Here is a 21,985-nt window from a genome sequence, read left to right on the forward strand (position 1 = left end):
GTCAAGCAGCATCACAGTGTGATACGGCGCCTGCACAGTTTCCTGCCGCAAGTGTGGTCAAGTCCTTTCAATCGTATTCATGTTCTTCATGTTTTGCATGGTGGGTCAGAGAAGACCACAATTTCATTTATGCTGCGTGTCTTAATACATGCATATTTGACAATAAAAAGAACTTGACTTGACTATTGTGAATTTGATTTTCATCTTAAGTTGGAGATATAGAGTGAAAAAAAGAAGTATACGTCTCTGAACCCTCCGTGTCTGAGAGGCTTTTGCAGTCGCTTAAGACTATATTGGTCACAATTAGTTTTGTTTATACATTTTGATTTTGTTTGTTATTCTCATTTTTAAAGGTAAAAATACAATTTGTATAGGGAAGTCTTTGTTTTGCATTAAATTGCGTTATATTTCTGCACTTAAAGTTTACCAATAACTGATACCTAAACCTCCATTTTTACTTCCTTAAATCAGAGGGTTTACTAACATTTTGGATCTATCATAAGGAAATGATCCTCAAAGATACAACTTTTCTAATCATTTAAGTATTAAATCAAATCAGTTTCACTGGATTATACATGAAAATAACCTGTTTTCAATCCGAATAAATGTCATTAAAATGTTTAATGCTTAAAATGATGAGGTTGCAATTGTAAATGAATTAACTCACCAAAGCAAGAACGTTGCAGGTTTAAATCCATCTTGAGGCAACGCTGCGTTTCTTTGTTCACCTCATGAAAAGAAAAACAGTGATGAGGAAATATTCAACAAATGAATCAAAAAGATTAACTGTGACAATAATATTTCATTCATGGAAGCAAAAAACAAAGATGGAATTATAAATCTTTTAATGTAGCGGCATTTCTGACAACAAAAATCAATTTAAAATAAATTATCTTCATACAATATATACTGTATATATATATATATACACACACACATATATACAAATAAGTTACAACAATATACAAAAGTTACTCAATATACAATTTAATAAAAGTGTTTTAATTTAAAACATAACATTTGCAGAGACGAGAAGAGAGAGAATTCAACTAATTAAATAAATATGTTAATTCATTGTATTAAACAAGTCACACTGACTTTCATATATTATTTTAATAATCAAAGAATCTTTATTTTTAAAAGTTAGTCAAAATGCTTCTTCCCACACGATGATGGTGTGACAGGAAAATGCATTTTCTTGCCGTCACCTTAATATTTCTACTTTCTAAACATCAGTCAAATATTTCATATCCGTCTCGTATTAGATTTCTTTACAATCGTATGAGAAATAATTATTATTCCAGTTGTATGTTATTTTAAATCATGTTTTTGAATAATGTTTCAAGCATAAAAAATAATAACGATTGACATTTAATTTCACATACTGGAAAAAAAAAGAAGCATTTTAATGTTTAAAGGCTTCATGTAAATCAAGATAAATTATAATAATTAAATATATTATTGTTAAAATCTGTGTTCTGCAAAAGAAAAGTGGGCAACATGTGATTTAAAATCTACTTTTCATGATCACTTCAGCGCTCAAGTGTCAATACATTTTTCAAGAAGACATTTGTAATCCTCTAAAATCATTTATCATTTATGAGTTTTCGGCTTTTAAACTACAAACATGGCGGCTGCAGGCAGTTCTGGTCACCGTCCTGCTGCTCCTCACAGCCGTCATCGTCCCTCTCTCCGTCCTCCTTCTCCTCCTCCTCCTCCTCTTCTTCACTTCTTTGTCCATTCTCCTCTTCCTCCTCTTCTTCCTCTTCCTCCTCCTCTTCTTCTTCTTCTTCTTCTTCTTCATCCATCACGTCTCCCGCCACTTCCTCGCCATCGTCCCCGGCCCCGCCGTCGCTCCCGCCCCCGGCAGCAGCAGGACACTTGTGGTCTCGGTGGTAACTCTGCCTGGTGAAGCCTTTGTCGCAGGAGGAGCATCTGTAGCGGTAGTTGTTGGTGTGCGACTGCTGGTGTTCCAGCATGTGTGCGCGGCGGCTGAAGGCCTTCTGGCAGAACAGACACTTGTACGGTTTGATTCCTGGACGAAGAGCGTAGTCACAAGTTTAGTCCCTCTAGACTCCAACTAGGTCATGTGGGTTGATAAGACGGTATATTGTGACTGATAAAGATGCCATGATGAGCAACAGAGAATAATCACACTAATTGGAGTTTAAAGGAAAACTAATGTTCTCCTGACATGTAATAATAAATGTTTTTCTCTCCAAGATTCAAGTTCCTCATCATGACCATGTTTTCAACTTATTACTTTATAAAGTTGCCCTGAAATCTGAGCGAACGAGAGGTTACGAGAGTCCATTATGACGTAGCAATGGCTTCACTCCTCCTCCAGCCAGCTGTAATCACGCCCCTTTTTGTTTATACAACGAGTCCCTCGGAGGTGGCGACTTCTGGGATCGATGATACACAGTGACAAACCTCCATGTTTGACCGATCACATAGAGTGGGTGTGGTTATGGTCAACAAGATTTCATCTCCAGAAGTGTCTTCAGTGGGCGGGGCTTAAGGTCATTTTCTAATGTCAGTATTTCAATAAAAAGAGTGTTTCATACAAACATTGACATACTGATGAGTATATATTAATTTAATTTGACCCTCGACCTTGACTGATTTTGGCCCCTTCTGTGATGGAGTTTGACCCCTTGAACTATAGATCATCCTCAAGTTCACTGGTGCAAAAGTGATTTAAACATCATTAAAGAGTATTTTCAAGAACCCACCGGAGTGCGAGAGGATGTGAGCCTTCAGTTTGTCTGGTCTGTTGAACTCTTTGGTGCAGCCCACGTGAGTCCTGACGACGAGAAAGCGACAAATAAACGACTATAATTCACGAGAAGAAGCGCACAGAGAAATAAGGCGTTTTAACAGAACATTTACAACGAAGCCTGTCAATCAATGAACTGGGGAAAGCCCTCGGACAGCAGGGGGCAGTAGTGTTAATCAGAATAAATAGGTTATTGACAAATATACGCAACATTTCCTTCTGAAATATTGAACATTCAGCGAATGTATTTAGCTTCTTTAAATATGGTTTGTTTTTGAGAAGTTTTAAATATAACCAACTGAAAATGTTTTTTATTTTATTCCTTCAAAAACATTCAAAGTCGCAATTATGTCTAAATTTACCTTTAATGTTGGTTGAAGTATTTATTTTTGAATTACCCGATTTTATTCCATCAATCATTTCGGTCATTTTTTAAACGAACCATGTGGTCGTAAAGATTAATTTTGAACTGATCAATGATCTCACTGGGCCAGCAGGGGGCGGTAGAAATCCCAGCTTCTCACCTGAAGGGACACTTGTACTTCTTGTACGGCTCGTGGATCAACATGTGCCTCTTGACTTTGTCCTTGCGGTTGAAGGTGGCGTCGCACAGCGAGCATTTGAAGGGCTTCTCTCCTGGACAGAGGACGGACAGGTGAGCGTCCAGGGCCGACGGACTCCAGGTGTGGCTCACCTGAGTGGATGCGCATGTGCAGCTTGAGGTAGTGCTCCGTCTTGAAGGCCTTCTTGCAGATCTGACACTTGAACCGTCCTCCGACGCCGTGGGTGAGCAGGTGACGCCTGAAGTAGCGCTCGCATGGGAACACCTGAAGACAGACGCTTATCAACTTTTTTAATGATTAGAAACAAAAGCCAATCGAAGGAAAAGTGTTTTCAAGCCTGTGTGTTTCTTGATTGATTGATTGATTGACTTGTTCTTCCCACATTGGGGACATTTAAGCGCCAAAATACAGACTTTACAGTAGAACACAACACTTTTAAAGTAGCTGATTTCACTGAGAGGGAGTGAGACGAAGACAGATCGCACAAGTAGAGTCGTTTATTAATTTAGAAAGTAGGAAATGAAAGTTACTTTCCTTGGTTTTATTGTTATTTATAATGATATAATGATATAATATATAATATTATAATGATCCACTACGTTTTATTGTTGTTTTGTATCATTTATTTATTGAAAGGTTTTCGTTTTTGGAAATTGAAAATGTGTTGGTATAATTGTGCGACCGTTTTTAAAGTCAATTCAAAAGGCTACTAAAAAAACATTCAATTAAAAAAATTATATACACTTTAAATATTGAACTTACAATTAAAAAAGCGATATGTGTAAACAATGCATTCATTTTAAAATGATCCAAATTTCTAAATATGATTATTAAAAAAAAGACACAAATTCAACCTTTCAATAAATGACTGAACTGAAAAAAATGTAGTTTAAAAACTTGACATTGTAACTCAAAGCCTCAATATTCAGATGACATCGATATACTTCCGTTGTTGTTGAAAATAAAACGCTCACTCAGCACTTCTCGATGGAAAGTACCTTCTGGCAGTGTGGGCAGGGGAAGTTGTGCGAGGCGGTGAGCAGGTGCTGCTCCAGGGCTTCCTGAGTGGAGTATCTGCTCTGACACTTGACGCACCTGCGAACACAATCACACGCTCACAGCGACACGCGGACACAAGAGGGCGCCGACGCCCACCTGTAGACGGACGCCTCCTTCCTGGCACTCTGCTGCGGGCAGAAGCAGTGCGAGTACTGGTGCACGCCCAGGTCGAAGAGCGACGGGAAGACCTTGCTGCACAGGTGGCAGCGGTACGTCAGCTGCTCCTGGTGGGTCCGGATGTGCTCCAGGAACTGGTCCAGCTTCTGGAAGGTCTGCGAGCAGGACTTCAACACGCACTTGTAAACCTGAGCGGAGGACGGACGGTTTATCAGATGATTACAATCGCTCGATTCAACATTTTAAACGTTGATACTTTTGTTTAAATCAAATGATTTGATTTTAAATCAATCAATCATTAAAAGGTTAAAATTGTTTTCATTGAATAATTGAATTCTACAATTTGGATATTTTTCGGTTGAATTGTTTTTTTTGTTTTTTATATATAATATATAATAAAATAAAATAAAAATAATAAAAACAAATAAACTTTCACAGGGACAGACATGGAAGTATCAGTGGCTTCAGAATATTGAAGGGTTGAATTTCTTTTGAATTTAAAGGTTTTTTTAAGCATGTAATAGTAAAAAACTGAATAATGTATATATTGGAAAGGATTAACTTTTGTATTTTAATAATTTAATAGGAAATATTTTTGAAATAAATTAGTTTAATATTCTAATAATTAAAAAATACCATTTCTTAATTCAATATTTTTAAATGTGTCGCCTTTTAAATTCAATATAAAAATTGTGGGTAAAATAACACACTTGAATCCAAATCAGATCTTTATACAAATATTTTTAAATTGAAGTTTTCAGGGAATTTAATTTTTAATATTGGAAATAGAATTTCAAACTCTTGTGTTAAAAAGGAATTTATTTGGAAAATATTTGAGTTTTCTTATTCAATTATTAAAATATAAAATAAAAAGTTTCAAAACAATATAATTTAAATCAGTTATCCAAAGAAATGCTTAAAAAACTAAATATTGTGTATTTTATTCGGATTAAAATCTCCGGCTCACCTGCTCCCCCTTGTGCTGCGTCATGTGGGACTTGAGCTGGAAGTACGTCTTGAACTTTCCTGCGCAGAACTGGCACTGATACGAGCTGTCAATCACGACCATCTGAGCGGGCGGAGCTCGGCACTCTTGGTTCTGGTGACACTGATGATGATGATGATGATGATGAAGATGATGATGTCCGTTCTGCTCGCCCCGGGTGTCCTCCAGCTCCACCGCAGCTTCTCCCGTGCTCTGGTCCAGGTCCACCGGAGGCTCTGGAAACACATTTCTATTAGACGGTTGTTACTATGAGTCTATCAACATCAAGCCATAACATTATGACTACCTGCTCAGTCATGCAGTAAATACTACGACTGACCAGATTTACTCTCTTTCTGATCTTCACTTTTTTCTCGCTTAAAATGTATTTTAATCATAGTTTCGGTATATATTTCAATAAAGCATGTATAAAATAAAATAATTATTATTTTTATTGACAATGCAAATGCAAGTGCAAATATTCACAGCGTTTGTTAATTTTTGTGTTGCAATAAAACTTGCGGCCACTAGATGGAAGCACTCATTACGTCCTCTGCAGCTACAGTAACAATGAAATCACACGAGAACTCGGTGATAACTGAGGACAAGAGGATACAGTGACTCCAGCATCTTTTAAAGCTGATGTTTGGATATATTTTGGTTTGAAAACAAATGAAAGCAGTTACGACTTTGTCAAGAGTCATGTGGTCTGTAAATACTACAACACCAGAGTCAAGTACTGGACAATACTACAAATATATACTTGTTACTACACTATCACAACACCAGAGTCAAGTACTGGACAATACTACACATATATACTTGTTACTACACTATCACAACACCAGAGTCAAGTACTGGACAATACTACACATATATACTTGTTACTACACTATCACAACACCAGAGTCAAGTACTGGACAATACTACACATATATACTTGTTACTACACTATCACAACACCAGAGTCAAGTACTGGACAATACTACAAATATATACTTGTTACTACACTATCACAACACCAGAGTCAAGTACTGGACAATACTACACATATATACTTGTTACTACACTATCACAACACCAGAGTCAAGTACTGGACAATACTACACATATATACTTGTTACTACAGTATCACAACACCAGAGTCAAGTACTGGACAATACTACACATATATCCTTGTTACTACAGTATCACAACACCAGAGTCAAATACTCGACAATACTACACATATATACTTGTTACTACACTATCACAACACCAGAGTCAAGTACTGGACAATACTACACATATATACTTGTTACTACACTATCACAACACCAGAGTCAAATACTGGACAATACTACACATATATACTGGTTACTACACTATCACAACACCAGAGTCAAGTACTGGACAATACTACAAATATATACTTGTTACTACACTATCACAACACCAGAGTCAAGTACTGGACAATACTACACATATATACTTGTTACTACACTATCACAACACCAGAGTCAAGTACTGGACAATACTACACATTTATACTTGTTACTACACTATCACAACACCAGAGTCAAATACTGGACAATACTACACATATATACTTGTTACTACACTATCACAACACCAGAGTCAAGTACTGGACAATACTACAAATATATACTTGTTACTACACTATCACAACACCAGAGTCAAGTACTGGACAATACTACAAATATATCCTTGTTACTACAGTATCACAACACCAGAGTCAAGTACTGGACAATACTACACATATATACTTGTTACTACAGTATCACAACACCAGAGTCAAATACTCGACAATACTACACATATATCCTTGTTACTACACTATCACAACACCAGAGTCAAATACTCGACAATACTACACACATATCCTTGTTACTACACTATCACAACACCAGAGTCAAATACTGGACAATACTACACATATATACTTGTTACTACACTATCACAACACCAGAGTCAAATACTGGACAATACTACACATATATACTTGTTACTACACTATCACAACACCAGAGTCAAGTACTGGACAATACTACACATATATCCTTGTTACTACACTATCACAACACCAGAGTCAAATACTCGACAATACTACACATATATCCTTGTTACTACAGTATCACAACACCAGAGTCAAATACTGGACAATACTACACATATATACTTGTTACTACACTATCACAACACCAGAGTCAAATACTGGACAATACTACACATATATACTTGTTACTACACTATCACAACACCAGAGTCAAGTACTGGACAATACTACACATATATACTTGTTACTACACTATCACAACACCAGAGTCAAGTACTGGACAATACTACACATATATACTTGTTACTACACTATCACAACACCAGAGTCAAGTACTGGACAATACTACAAATATATCCTTGTTACTACAGTATCACAACACCAGAGTCAAGTACTGGACAATACTACACATATATCCTTGTTACTACAGTATCACAACACCAGAGTCAAATACTCGACAATACTACACATATATCCTTGTTACTACACTATCACAACACCAGAGTCAAATACTGGACAATACTACACATATATACTTGTTACTACACTATCACAACACCAGAGTCAAATACTGGACAATACTACACATATATACTTGTTACTACACTATCACAACACCAGAGTCAAGTACTGGACAATACTACACATATATACTTGTTACTACACTATCACAACACCAGAGTCAAGTACTGGACAATACTACAAATATATACTTGTTACTACACTATCACAACACCAGAGTCAAGTACTGGACAATACTACAAATATATCCTTGTTACTACAGTATCACAACACCAGAGTCAAGTACTGGACAATACTACACATATATACTTGTTACTACAGTATCACAACACCAGAGTCAAATACTCGACAATACTACACATATATCCTTGTTACTACACTATCACAACACCAGAGTCAAATACTCGACAATACTACACATATATCCTTGTTACTACACTATCACAACACCAGAGTCAAATACTCGACAATACTACACATATATCCTTGTTACTACACTATCACAACACCAGAGTCAAATACTCGACAATACTACACATATATACTTGTTACTACACTATCACAACACCAGAGTCAAATACTGGACAATACTACACATATATACTTGTTACTACACTATCACAACACCAGAGTCAAATACTGGACAATAATACACATATATACTTGTTACTACACTATCACAACACCAGAGTCAAGTACTGGACAATACTACACATATATCCTTGTTACTACACTATCACAACACCAGAGTCAAATACTCGACAATACTACACATATATCCTTGTTACTACACTATCACAACACCAGAGTCAAATACTCGACAATACTACACATATATACTTGTTACTACACTATCACAACACCAGAGTCAAATACTGGACAATACTACACATATATACTTGTTACTACACTATCATAACACCAGAGTCAAATACTGGACAATACTACACATATATACTTGTTACTACACTATCACAACACCAGAGTCAAATACTGGACAATACTACACATATATACTTGTTACTACACTATCACAACACCAGAGTCAAGTACTGGACAATACTACACATATATACTTGTTACTACACTATCACAACACCAGAGTCAAGTACTGGACAATACTACACATATATACTTGTTACTACACTATCACAACACCAGAGTCAAGTACTGGACAATACTACACATATATACTTGTTACTACACTATCACAACACCAGAGTCAAATACTGGACAATACTACACATATATACTTGTTACTACACTATCACAACACCAGAGTCAAGTACTGGACAATACTACACATATATACTTGTTACTACACTATCACAACACCAGAGTCAAATACTGGACAATACTACACATATATACTTGTTACTACACTATCACAACACCAGAGTCAAGTACTGGACAATACTACACATATATACTTGTTACTACACTATCACAACACCAGAGTCAAGTACTGGACAATACTACAAATATATCCTTGTTACTACAGTATCACAACACCAGAGTCAAGTACTGGACAATACTACACATATATCCTTGTTACTACAGTATCACAACACCAGAGTCAAATACTCGACAATACTACACATATATCCTTGTTACTACACTATCACAACACCAGAGTCAAATACTGGACAATATTACACATATATACTTGTTACTACACTATCACAACACCAGAGTCAAATACTGGACAATACTACACATATATACTTGTTACTACACTATCACAACACCAGAGTCAAGTACTGGACAATACTACACATATATCCTTGTTACTATATTTTATACTATACAGCACTATATATATCATACTTTTTTTCCCTCTATGTGATCCGTATTAAATCAATAGATTCTTGACAGTACACACTTCTACTCAGAACACTGCTGTGTGTGATGAGTTGTGCGACACCTTGCTCCTCCTCTGCTTGCGTCTGATTGGCCTGTTGCTGCTGCTGCTGTTGCTCCGCCTCCTCCTCTAGAGGCTGCGTCTCCTGCACGCCGTCCTCCTCGCTGGCCGACACGGGAACCACCTTCACGGTGATCGGCAGCCTGGACGCTGTGCTGCCCACGCCCATGGGCCAGACCTGCAAGACACGCCCAGTGTGACGTCAGCCGTCAAATGTACAGAGATTGAGCGCGACCTTGTGCGTCTGCATGTGCTTCTTCACGTTGGACTTCTGAGCGAACGCTCGGCCGCAGACGATGCACTGGAAGGGTTTCTCCCCCGTGTGGCTGAAAACACAAACTTCAATCAGATGACGTTCAGCACAGGTTAGCTTGAGACCAGCCACTGACCTTCTGATGTGCTGCTGAAGGTCAAAGTTCTTGGAGAAGATCTTGTCACAGAAGTTACACTTCAGCTTCGTACCTTTGCCTTTCAGCGGATCTGCTGCTGAAACAACGCAACAGACTTCAGGTTTTTCTCTGCGGTAGCATTAATTCATCACCTTAAATAATGATTTAAAGACTTGACAGTTGTCCCTGGTTTGTTTAAAACTCTGCTGTGATTGGTGGAGGTTTGTCACCTCGCGTCATCAATCCCGGAAGTCTCCACCTCCAAGGTACCCGTTGTACAAACATATCTGGGGTAAGATTACAGCTGCTTGGAGGAGGAGTGAAGCCATTTTACGATCTCATGGACTCTCGTAACCTCTCGTTCGTCCAGATTTCAGACCAACTTTACATTGTTAATAATGAGGGATTTACTGCATCTTAAAGAGGAAGACATTTGAAACATGTGAGTCAAGAGAACGCTCTAGTAGAAGAACTCACATTTCTCCGATCCTTAAAACTCTTCACTGGCTTCCAGTTTCTTTCAGGATCAACTTTAAAATTCTGGTTCTTACTTTCAGATCTATTCATGGTCAGGCTCCTCCTTACATCACTGATCTGATCCAGACTTACACCCCAGCTCGGGCTCTGAGGTCTGTGGATCAGAATCTACTTATGGTTCCACGCACACGGCTCAGGACCAGAGGAGAGAAATCTTTTCAGGCTGTTGCTCCTAAGCTTTGGAACAATCTTCTCTCTCTTTGCACTTGATGGATCTACTGACTCCTTTAAGAAACATCTTAAGACGTTTCTATTTGTTCAGGCTTTTCCTTGAATTTCTCGAACTCCTGTGTTGTTCTCAGTATTATCTTGATCTTTAAAGTATGTACTTTTTTGAGTATTGTTTTGATTTTCTAAGCGCTTTGTGACCCTGGTCTCGAAAAGCGCTATATAAATAAATATTACTTACTTACTTACTTACTTACATTAGTTTTCCTTTAAACTCTCTCTGCATTCAACGGAATCCAGGAAGAAGTGACAAGAAGAAGTCTCTACTTTAAATTTACAACATTTCATTTGTTTTAAGTTGCAATATTGCATATAAGGTGCATCCTTCTCAGTAACGGTGACATGAACAGCTTCTGTGATGCTTTGCCGCCCAGCCAACAAATCACAGCTGTCAATCATTTTGACACAACAACATATACATAGACACACAATACATTATTACATCATTGTGTTGCAGTGAAAACAAGAGAAGGAGTTATGCAGCGACTGTAGCTTGACATGATATATTCAAATATTTAGTGCTGTGTGCAAATATAAAAATCCAAAACAGCGAGAGTGCGAGGTGAACCGCGATATGACGAGGGACCATAGTCTCATGGATTTGAAGTGACTGAAAGTAGGTCAAATACTCAGAAACAGAGAGAAATAGATCAGAAAGTTTCAATACACAGGATGTGTGTTTAACTTCTTTTTTTCAATGTTACAAACATGTTTTAAATACAGGTCTGAGAATCTTTGGCGTACCTGAGGTGACGTCTGAGATCTTCTTGCTGCAGCGAGCTCGTTTCGGGATGATGACCTTCTCGAAGTCTGCCAGCTCCGTGAGGTTGCCGGCGGTGATGCTGCAGGTTTTCGTTTTGGTCGCCTGCTTCCCGGGGCTGTAGACGGGAGGAGTGTTGAAGACCTGGCTCTCCACACACTGACTGGGAACCTGGTCAACACACATCATGATGATGATGCAACAGTTCAACCATCCAGCAAGTCAAAAATGTGACAAAACTAAAAACTTGTAAAACGTTCATTTTCTTTTGAGTGACATATAAAGACGCCAAAGTTTAAGTTAAGATAAGAAACAGAACATCAATGTCAACAATCTTCCCTTTTTTTCTCAAGAATTTAATCATTGATTCAATATATATTTCAATAAAGTATGTATAAAATAAAATAATTATTATTTTTATTGACAATTAACATGCAAATATTCACAGCGTTAGTTCATTTTTGTGTTGCAATTGAACTTCCGGCCACTAGATGGCACTCATTACGTCCTCTGCCTCTATAGTAACAATGATATCACACGAGAAACCCGGTGATGACTGAGGACAAGAGGATACAGTGACTCCAGCATCTTTTAAAGCTGATGTTTGGACATATTTTGGATTGAAAACAAATAAAAGCAGTTACTACTAATGTAAAGAGTCATGTTGTCTGTAATAACCGCACACAGTATTTGATGAGACTGTTTGCTGAAGGACAAAAGAACACTGAAATATTTAGGATAGATTCAGCCCAAAAATACAGATTCGTAATCAGACACATACTTTTTGTTAAAGACTATTTTCTTAACATATATTTTGTTCGAAAATAATTTGAGAAGAATTTTACAATCCTTATGCAAGTTCGGTGAATGATTGATAACATACTAAAAAGTAAACTATGTCCATCATGAGAGCCCAGAACGTCAGCAGCTCTTCTCACCTGAACTGGAAGAAACGACTGCAGACCAAGGGCAGAACTTTCCGCACTACCGCCTGAAACCATGTGGGGCAGCGTGCTGTAGACCTGGACCACGGAGTTACTGTGGCTGGACGGGACTTGAGAAGAGAGTGACTGCTGAGGAGGTGGACCAGGTGCGAGGGGGTGCGCTGTGGTCTGGGAGGAGGGCAGGGAGTGGGACGTCTGTTGGTGCTGCTGGTGATGGTGATGATGATGAGGAGGAGGAGGATGGTGATGAAGATGATGATGATGATGGTGGTGTTGAAGATACGAGACGCCGGCTGTGTGCATACTCAGGTTGCTCTGTTGAACAAAAAGGAAAATATCTCTTCAAGTTTCCTCCTAATGTGTCGACAGCAACAGGTTAAACCTCCACCTGGACTGGCGTCTGCATGGAGGCCATGGGCTGGTCGATGGAGGTGAAGGAGGATATGGCTGACATGAGAATATCGTCGCTGACCAACACATTTCCCTGGACCAGAGTGTGAGTGAGAGGAGATGGGGGCACAGTGATGTAGGTGGACACCTGCTGGGGAAACCAGATCAAGAGACCAGAAGTATTAGATTAAATAAACATTAAAAAACAATCAAACAATCACCACCCACTTGTCTGTTTGCAGCACTCTGAGGCACAGATGTGATGGACTGGACGGGCGTGTAGGCGTTAGAGGAGGCCAGTGACACCGTGGACAGAGAAGGCGCACCAGACTGACACTGCTCCCTCTTGTGTGACATGAAGGCGGGAAGAGAGTTGAACTGCTTCTTACATTTCCCACATAAAAACACGTCCTCGTCGTCTGAAACAGGAAACAACATATAGAAAATTAATAGTGACATTAGGGGTGTAAGAAAATGTTGATATAACGATATATATTTAAAAATATATATTTTTTTGCCGTGACATCTAAAGACGCATTAAAGTCAACAATAACAAACGTTCTTGTTAGTGTTAATGTTGACTTTATCATTGGAATCTGCATCGATACAATAAATAGAGAGTTTGTGTTGTTTAAATAAAGACTGACAGAGCTGAGTTTCAGGTTTACTTACTTACTTACTTACTTACGTCAGCGCTACATTGAAATTCCACAAACTTCAGAACTATTGATGATGACACAAAAATAAATTTAACAAGTTTAGTTTAGTCATTACACCGTTAAACACTTAACCAACTTACTTTTAAATCAGATCAAGTTATTATAAATCAAATAACTTTCAATTAAAATAAAATGTTATTTCGAAGGTTTAATATATATTTAACATCACTGATGTTTGGACTCATTTTGGCTTTAAAACAGTCATAGGTAAAAAATTAAACGCTGACAGATACTAGATATTTCATGTTGCTCAAGTTTCATATTTGAGTCTAATGTTAATGCACTTCATTGTTTATTGTTAATGTAAGTTTACATCTTTTTTTTTAAGGAGAAGCACTTTCCTACAAACACTTTCACATTTCAATAGAGAAAGTATTTGCTCATTTCTTTACTGCAAAAGCCAGAAAAAGTTGTATCTTTAAAAGTTACTATTGTTGTTACTACACTATAATATATCTCAACATATCATATAAACATATACTGTATATTGTTTCGTCACACAGGTATCGTGATACGTCTCGTATCGGCAGATTCTTGCCAACACACAGCCATAATTGACTTGTTATGACAGTTTAATATCATTTAAATGTAGGGCCTTCTTCACATGTAAAGGTAAATGTATTCAAGACATCTGTACGGTTCACTAACCCAAAGACTGGATGGTGGTCGTCCCTGAGACATTCTGATTGTTTGGATCCTGAACCCCACCTTGACCGTCCAGAAGAGACTGAACAGCCAGCACAGTCTGGTTGTCCATCCCTGAGGGTGAAGAGCATTAAAGTCTTATTAATAGTCTTAAAACTGCTTACATAACTCGATATATTCATTTCCATCAATTGTCTATACATTCACAAATTCACACACATGCTACGAGTTCCTCACAAAATACAATTCACGTAATTTATTGTCACGTGATGCTTTATGCAGAAGTTACTTTAAAAAAAAATCATTTTACATCAAGACAACTGGCTCCTTCCGTTTGTTTACAACACAAGCTTCACCTCCTTTCTGACATTTTTGCCTTAAAAAACACCAACCCGGGGTTTTACAACGTTTTCCAAATCATAGTTGAGCAAAGCATGTTATATTGTGTTAGAAAACGTTCAGTCGAGCAACGTGTGGGTTTTAATATGAAAGTTATGCACAAATAAATCCTACCTTCTAACACTTCAAATATTGCTTGCGCCATCTTGCTCGTCTGCTGCGGAGATCGGCGCTCGATTGCTCTGGTCTGTCTCGTTCTGCGTTCATCACTAACGCGGAAAAAAAACAAAAGATATTCCTCAAGATTACAATTATGAACATAAAAAAAACCACTTTGATTTTACTTTCAATTCAGAAATTGTAATACTTGACGAATGGTTTATTATTTATTTGCATATTTATGCCGCAAAATTAACAACCAACATTATTTATTTTAATTAATTATGATTAATTTTTACATGAAATATAATAAACAGTCTGACAGTTATTTAAACCCGTCTTCAGCAGCACGAAATCTTCCACGAGATACCGAACGACTGGCAGCTCATTCCACCAATCACAGCGCGTCACATCTGCCAAGCGGAAGCGCTGGCTCATCCACCAATGACATTCGTTTATTGTGGTCACATGCCTCTTTCGCGGCAAAAAAGATTTCGCGCGAAAACTGTACCAGCCTTGTTTCGAGGCGGATCAGCTGAGACAATAACAACAATAGCAGCCGCTCTTCGGATCCAGACGCAGATTCTATTGATGGACAACATTTGCCACAACACAGCGAAGAACCAGCTCTGGAAACTTTCACCAAACGGATGTTTTTTCGCGCTTTCACCTGCAGCCTCGTCGGACTACGACTGTCTGCGTCCATCACAGGGCTGCTAGCATGCTAATCCGCCTTCTGTTGTCATATTGATCGCCCTTGTACTGCGTTTTTACCACCTTAACATTTATAATCGATTATATCTTTTAAGAGTTAGACGATCTTAACAGTTTCAAAAAGGCAGTTTGCTTATTTAACGAACATTTCAACTTTTAAGTAGAATGTAATGTCAGTTTTTCCAGTAGTTTTGTCGCTGCTTTTGTTAACTACTAGTTAATTACTGTTTAAAGTGTTGGCTGAGCTTTAAAACAGCCTCGATTTGGAGCTTCGAGTCTTAACATCGATTTACAAAGTCGCTTTATTGTAACTTTGGGGATCAGTCGATTCAACTGTTATTTTCTTAAAAGCTCAGTTCTTTATGGGTTTGTCTCTGATATTATTGTTATTTGGGCTCATGTCTGCTCCTTCACGCTGACGTGGTATTCGTGACGGGGAGACAGGTAGAGAAAGAGGGATTTGCATATTTGTCAACTTTATTCTGGTTTTATTCGCGTTCATAGTGAATCAGGTCACGACCAAGAGAAAGAAATGCTCATAGAGACATTCAACAGACTCTCCTTCACCTCATTGTCACAGTCAGGCAGAAACTAAAACCGAAAGCCCTTGAGTCTCGTCGTGAGGACCTGCCATGTCAGAGACTCTGATAACAGGACAGACGTCGGAGGACCTGCTGGCTGACTTTGAGACGCTGCTCAACTCTGGGAACATCGATCTGTCGGGGCAGGACCAGCAGATCTTCATCTTCACCAGCCCCAACGCGGAGGGGATACACCCAGACATTACTCCTTCCAGCACTGGGGAGATCCTGCTGTTTGCCACGCCTCAGGGACCAGCTGGTGTGGGGGTCCAGGATAAGAGACGACCGGCGCTGGGGAGACCACCGGTGAGGGGAGGGATGGGGGGGGTGGACAGATGGTGATGGAGTTTGCTGCTCTATTTGCCAGACTGTTGGCTGTTCTTTTAACTATCCATTGATCCATGTTTGGTCATTTATTTTTATCATATTTAATATTCATAACACACTGAATGTAAGTAAGTATGTAATTTTTATTTATATAGTGCTTTTGCAGACCAGGGTCATAAAGCGCTTAAACAATCAAAACAATATTCAGTAAAGTATATATTTTAAAGGTCAAGATAAAACTGATAACACAACAGGAGTTCCAGAAAATCAAAGAAAAGCCTGAACAAATAAAAATGTCTTAAGATGTTTATATCGCTGTAACAAAGAATTATTTTGCAAGTGTTGCAAACACGACAGTATATTGATGATAACTTCTGTGGCTGATACTTTTTGAAATGTATTCTATTGTAATGAAATGTTTTCCAAACTATAACATGTTTCAACTGTTTAAACCCTCACAGGTGAAGAGAAAGTTAGACCTTGACAGCGACCACCTGTATGTCAGCACAACACGACCCACCACAGGTCAAATCCCGGCTGCCACGCCTGCGCCGCCCAGAGGTAGAGAGCTACATTTTTTTGATTGATTGTGGAATTAAAACCAAGAAAAGACTGTTTCACTGCATACCTCTTCCAATGAGTTCATATTTCACTCGACCTTGTAAATATAGTAAGTAGGTAAATAGGAGTCAGTAGATCATCAAACACAGAGATCGTTTCAAAGCTTAGGAGCAACAGTCTGGAAGGATTTCTCTCCTCTGGTCTGGAAGTTCAGGAACCATCAGTAGATTCTGATCCACAGACCTCAGAGCCCGAGCTGGGGTGTAAGTCTGGATCAGATCACTGATGGAAGGTCTGACCTTGAATAGATCTGAAAGTAAGAACCAGAATTTTAAAATGATCCTGAAAGAAACTGGAAGCCAGTGAAGAGTTTTAAGGATCGGAGAAATAGTTCTTCTACTAGAGCGACTCAGAATTCTCGCTGCATAATTTTGTATCAACTGCGAGACAGATCCTTCTTGTTTATACACCAAAATAAATTGTTTTGTAATATTACAATAGTCCAAACAAGAAGTCAACATATCAACAAGTCCTGACTCAACCCTGGACGTTTTATCTTCACGTGCAATCATTAAGTATAGCATCTGTGGTTCAAGAATAGTTCAGATTGAAGCATAAACAAGAGTCTCTTACTATATATATATATTGCTACTATAATACTAGATTGTAGAAGAGATTTGGCTTTAAGATTGACTCATCAGATTCGTCGACACCACTACACGACTCTTCTCTTTCGTCCCTCTTATCCTTCTCTGTGATCCTCCCTGCAGTTCCCAGAGTGACATCAGAGAAGTCCCGCTACGACACATCCCTCAACCTGACGACCAAGCGTTTCCTGGACCTCCTGGCACAGTCGCCCGACGGGGTGGTGGACCTGAACTGGGCCTCGCAGGTCCTGGACGTCCAGAAGAGGCGTATCTACGACATCACCAATGTTCTGGAGGGAATCCAGCTCATCTCAAAGAAGTCCAAGAACAACATCCAGTGGCTGTGAGTTTGGAGGAAACAAAGTGGTTCGTCTGGATCTGATGATGTCCTGGTCCGTCCTGCAGTGGGAAACGAGACGATGACGCCGCGGCCCCTCGTCAGAAGGAGCTGCAGAAGGAGGTGTCGGACCTGGTGGACGCTGAGGAGCAGCTGGACCGACTGCTCTTGAAAACTACTCGAGAATTCAAAGAGCTCACAGAAGAGAAAAAGAAGAAAAAATATCCTTTTAACTGCAACAGTCGAGAGTTTTAAGTCTTTGCTTTGTTTTTTTTCACAGCAGACAAATTGAACCATGAATTAACATTGTTCACTAAATTAAATCACAATGAATCACTTGTTAAATATTGAGAATCTTAAACGGAGTTAATTTAATACAATTTTCCCTTTTTTTTTACATTTAATGTTCTGTTTTTAAGGTTTGAGAAGTACTTAGGTTTCTAATGGTGGGCTAAAAAGTTATTGCACTTTTTTTGCTCTAATAATAACGTTTGAATCCGTGTATATTATTAGTTTCCTTTTGGCAGCAAACAATACAATCAATACACATTATGAAAACTGACATTTTTATAAATAATAAATGTATAAAAATTAAATACATTTAATATTAGAAATGAATAACAACCAATACAAAAGTATTTTTAGTATAAAGAAAAACCTATGATTAATAGCATTAATTAAATTACATTACAAATAAACCTTTTTTACATTCAAATATTTGAAAAAGGAACAAAACAGAAAGATATATTTATCATAAAGTCTGCAATATGAACAGTGTTTTAATGAGCGTTGCCTGGGAGAGAAAAAAAGGATCGTGGTTAACAAGAGGAATAAACCCCTCGACTACTCATGCTGGTGCTAACACGCTAACAGTTAACAGTCATACGGATAAATCTGTTTCTTTCATGTTCCGTCACACGTCGGCTTCATCTTGAGTCCATCGCTTGAGTCCTTGACCGTCTCTCACATACGGCTACGTTCGCTGCCAAGACCTGAGGAAGTCCTTCGACTCTCCGGACCAGTTGATGATGGTGATCCGGGCTCCACCCGAGACTCAGATGCAAGTTTCAGATCCATCACAGGTAACAACACCTTGTTTGTAAAACGATACCATTTTATCAGCAACTTTTTTTTTAATGCAAAGAGCCATTGGGGACTTTCTCCTGTTAACATCTTGTTGACCATAACCACACCGACTCTACTGTGATTGGTCAAACATTAAGGTTTGTCACCGCACATCATCAATCCAAGAAGTTTCCACCTCCAAGGGACTTGTTGTATAAACAAAGCGCGGCGTGATTGCAGCTGACTGGGGGAAGAGTGAAGCCATTATTAAGTCATAATGGACTCCACTCTCGTAACCTCTCGTTTGCCCGGATTAAAGGTTGATTCTGGGTAAAGCTTAACTCTTTAATATACTTAAATGTAAATGAAAAAATAAACAAGAATGATTTTTATTGATTATCTAAGCATATGGAACTAACTTTAATCAAAACAATCAACTATTCATTCAAAGAGTAAAACCACCAGCCATGTCAAAATGGGTGTTTTTTTTTTTAAAGAATTAGTTTTAATCTCAAAATTCATTCTTTAACTGCAGGAGCCGCATCAAGGGTGTGGGTCTCAGACCCCTGCCCTAACATCCTAAACACACAAGTACCTATTCTTTAAATCATTGATCACACAAACTTGTTAAATAACCACAATAAAACTGAAAAACACTGTCTTAAAAAACCTTTGTAGGAAAATAAAGAAATGATTTGAATTCATTTTCAGGGCTACCAGGTGTTTCTGAAGAGCACGTGTGGCGCCATCGACGTGTTCCTGTGTCCGGACGACACGTCAGGAGTCTGTAGCCCCGTGACGGAAGGCAGTCCCGCCAAAGAACCGGAACCTTTTCTTCTCCCGCAGCACGTCGACAGGACCTGCTCGTCGTTGGAGCTCGACGTCGGACTTTCGTCTCCGACCTCCACGTCGTCCACGGCGACCGCCATGTCCCAGCAGGATCAGCAACAGGTGCTCTGCGGCGACTCGGGTGAGTCCAGGATGAGGTTTTTCGATTTAAAGATTATCTCGTGGGGTCATAAATCTCATTCGGGTTTTCTCCCCTGGATAGAATCCTTCCTGGGCGACGACCCTTTCACCAGCCTGGGCAACCTGCCCGACTTCCCGCTCTCCCCGCTCTGCGCCTCGGACTTCCTGAGCGGCGAGGGCCTGGAGAGCTTCATCAACCTGTCCCCCAGCCACGAATACCACTTCAGCATGAAGGAGCACGAGGGCATCAGCGAGCTCTTCGACTGCGACTTCAGCGACCTGTCGCAGGTTTGGGGGGAAGCCGGTGATCCTGCACAGAATGAAACTTTATTCGACCTTCAGTGAAAAACTGACCCCTCGGAATCGCTCAGCACTTGGCCATTTAAACAATCGAGTTTTTGGTATTTAATTTATTTATGTTTGTACGTTTTGTTCGGTTTGCGGTCGGAGTCGAGACCGGCGGCCGATGATGACTCAGTTCTGGTCCATATGGGAGCAAAGATAAGTAACATAGGAAAGGAAGGAATGTTCTAAATATGTGTTTCTGTTGGTGTCATTTGCTTTTAAAAAAAACAATATATTTCAATTATGTTAATCTATTCAGGCTAAAAGGAAACAAGAATTCCAATCCTGGTTATTAGTCGGCGAGCAAGTCGGGAGTCTCAGGTTTTTCCGGAGAAAAGTCTTAACGCAACATTCGTTATGCAAGTGTGAGTTTGGAGCGACTTTTGGATGCATTTCATGGGTTCAGAGGTTGATGGTGTTTAATCTTTTGTGTGTCTTTTCTCAAGTAATCTGCTTCATTTTAACAAGAGCGCCAATCAAGCCAAACCATTGTTCAAGGAGTGTCTTCCGCTGTGTGAACGACGTCTGTGGGATTGTTGCGAGTTCAAAGTCACGCTGAACTCGACTATGTTTTAGAAAAAAAATACATTTGTCACAGTTTGTAGCTACAGTCAAGTGTAAAAGATGGAAATTGAATTTACAAAAGGTAGACGCACAAATTCCATCCTTTTTATCGTTGAAGTCTTTATGGTCAATTTGATTTAAGAGATCGAGAAGACAATTCAATTCTCATAAACGGCGATAACAAAATTTCCCTAAAAAATGCACTCTTCAAAAAGAAAATCATGTTTGTCTAAAAAATGTATTTGTTTTTTTGTTATAATTTATATAAGCTAAAACTTTTTGTTTGACTAATTACTGGGTTCTAATGTCCTTGTGTGTGTGTTTCAAGTACTGTTTGTACACTTCTGTATTTATTTAAAATGGGTTTTAATAGAAAATGGTACAAGAAAAAAAAGAAAAAGTTGATGCATGGCATGAAGGGACTTGACGCCATGTGGTGATGAGGTATAATCTTTATTTTTGATTATGTTCGATTGTATATTTCTGCTCCTTTTCCACTGTTAGCGCTTTATTTTTTGAGAATTTCATGTAGTGTTTCCCCTGAGATTTGTTCTTCGGTTCGTCTGTAACATTGTGGTGTCACTGCAGACTCTTCATCACATCCTGTTCAAACACAGTCAGTGCCTTGATCCCAAACCTAAAGCTGCCGTTATACACAAATAAAACGGGTTGAAATCATGTGTCGTGTGTTGAAGCAGCACTAAGATGAAGATCTGATCCTGGTTGACCTGTTGATGCCTTTTATCCACAACCCCAAAAGATT

The 21,985-nt window shown here is 38.8% G+C and overlaps 3 protein-coding genes across 6 annotated transcripts in view; 1 reads left to right on the forward strand and 2 right to left on the reverse strand.

The window, feature by feature from the left end:
• The window catches only part of itih6 (inter-alpha-trypsin inhibitor heavy chain family member 6), a 74,411-nt gene that overhangs the window by 33,448 nt on the left and 18,978 nt on the right, over positions 1-21,985 (reverse strand). The gene's annotated exons all lie outside the window — the stretch shown is intronic.
• Positions 860-15,183, reverse strand: znf341 (zinc finger protein 341). Of its 4 annotated transcripts, none has more exons than XM_087782082.1 (16): positions 15,128-15,183; positions 14,618-14,728; positions 13,479-13,669; positions 13,249-13,398; positions 12,855-13,175; positions 11,901-12,087; positions 10,392-10,485; positions 10,238-10,328; positions 10,006-10,180; positions 5,486-5,739; positions 4,498-4,706; positions 4,341-4,437; positions 3,474-3,606; positions 3,304-3,415; positions 2,736-2,806; positions 860-2,035 (listed from the first exon to the last, which is right to left on the reverse strand). In XM_087782082.1, the coding sequence occupies exons 1-16, from the start codon at positions 15,156-15,158 to the stop codon at positions 1,620-1,622; spliced, it is 2,643 nt and encodes an 880-aa protein (XP_087638208.1). In that variant the 5' UTR covers positions 15,159-15,183; the 3' UTR covers positions 860-1,619. The 4 variants fall into 4 exon arrangements, with proteins under 4 accessions (XP_087638208.1, XP_087638206.1, XP_087638207.1 ...); XM_087782080.1 differs by having other exon boundaries at positions 10,392-10,488; XM_087782081.1 differs by having other exon boundaries at positions 13,249-13,401.
• Positions 15,539-21,900, forward strand: e2f1 (E2F transcription factor 1). Its single transcript, XM_087781333.1, has 7 exons — positions 15,539-16,713; positions 17,196-17,295; positions 18,066-18,285; positions 18,348-18,500; positions 19,247-19,361; positions 20,056-20,314; positions 20,396-21,900. The coding sequence occupies exons 1-7, from the start codon at positions 16,459-16,461 to the stop codon at positions 20,656-20,658; spliced, it is 1,365 nt and encodes a 454-aa protein (XP_087637459.1). The 5' UTR covers positions 15,539-16,458; the 3' UTR covers positions 20,659-21,900.

This window comes from Callionymus lyra, chromosome 19, assembly GCF_982586985.1.
Source record: "Callionymus lyra chromosome 19, fCalLyr1.hap1.1, whole genome shotgun sequence".
Lineage (NCBI taxonomy): Eukaryota > Metazoa > Chordata > Actinopteri > Syngnathiformes > Callionymidae > Callionymus > Callionymus lyra.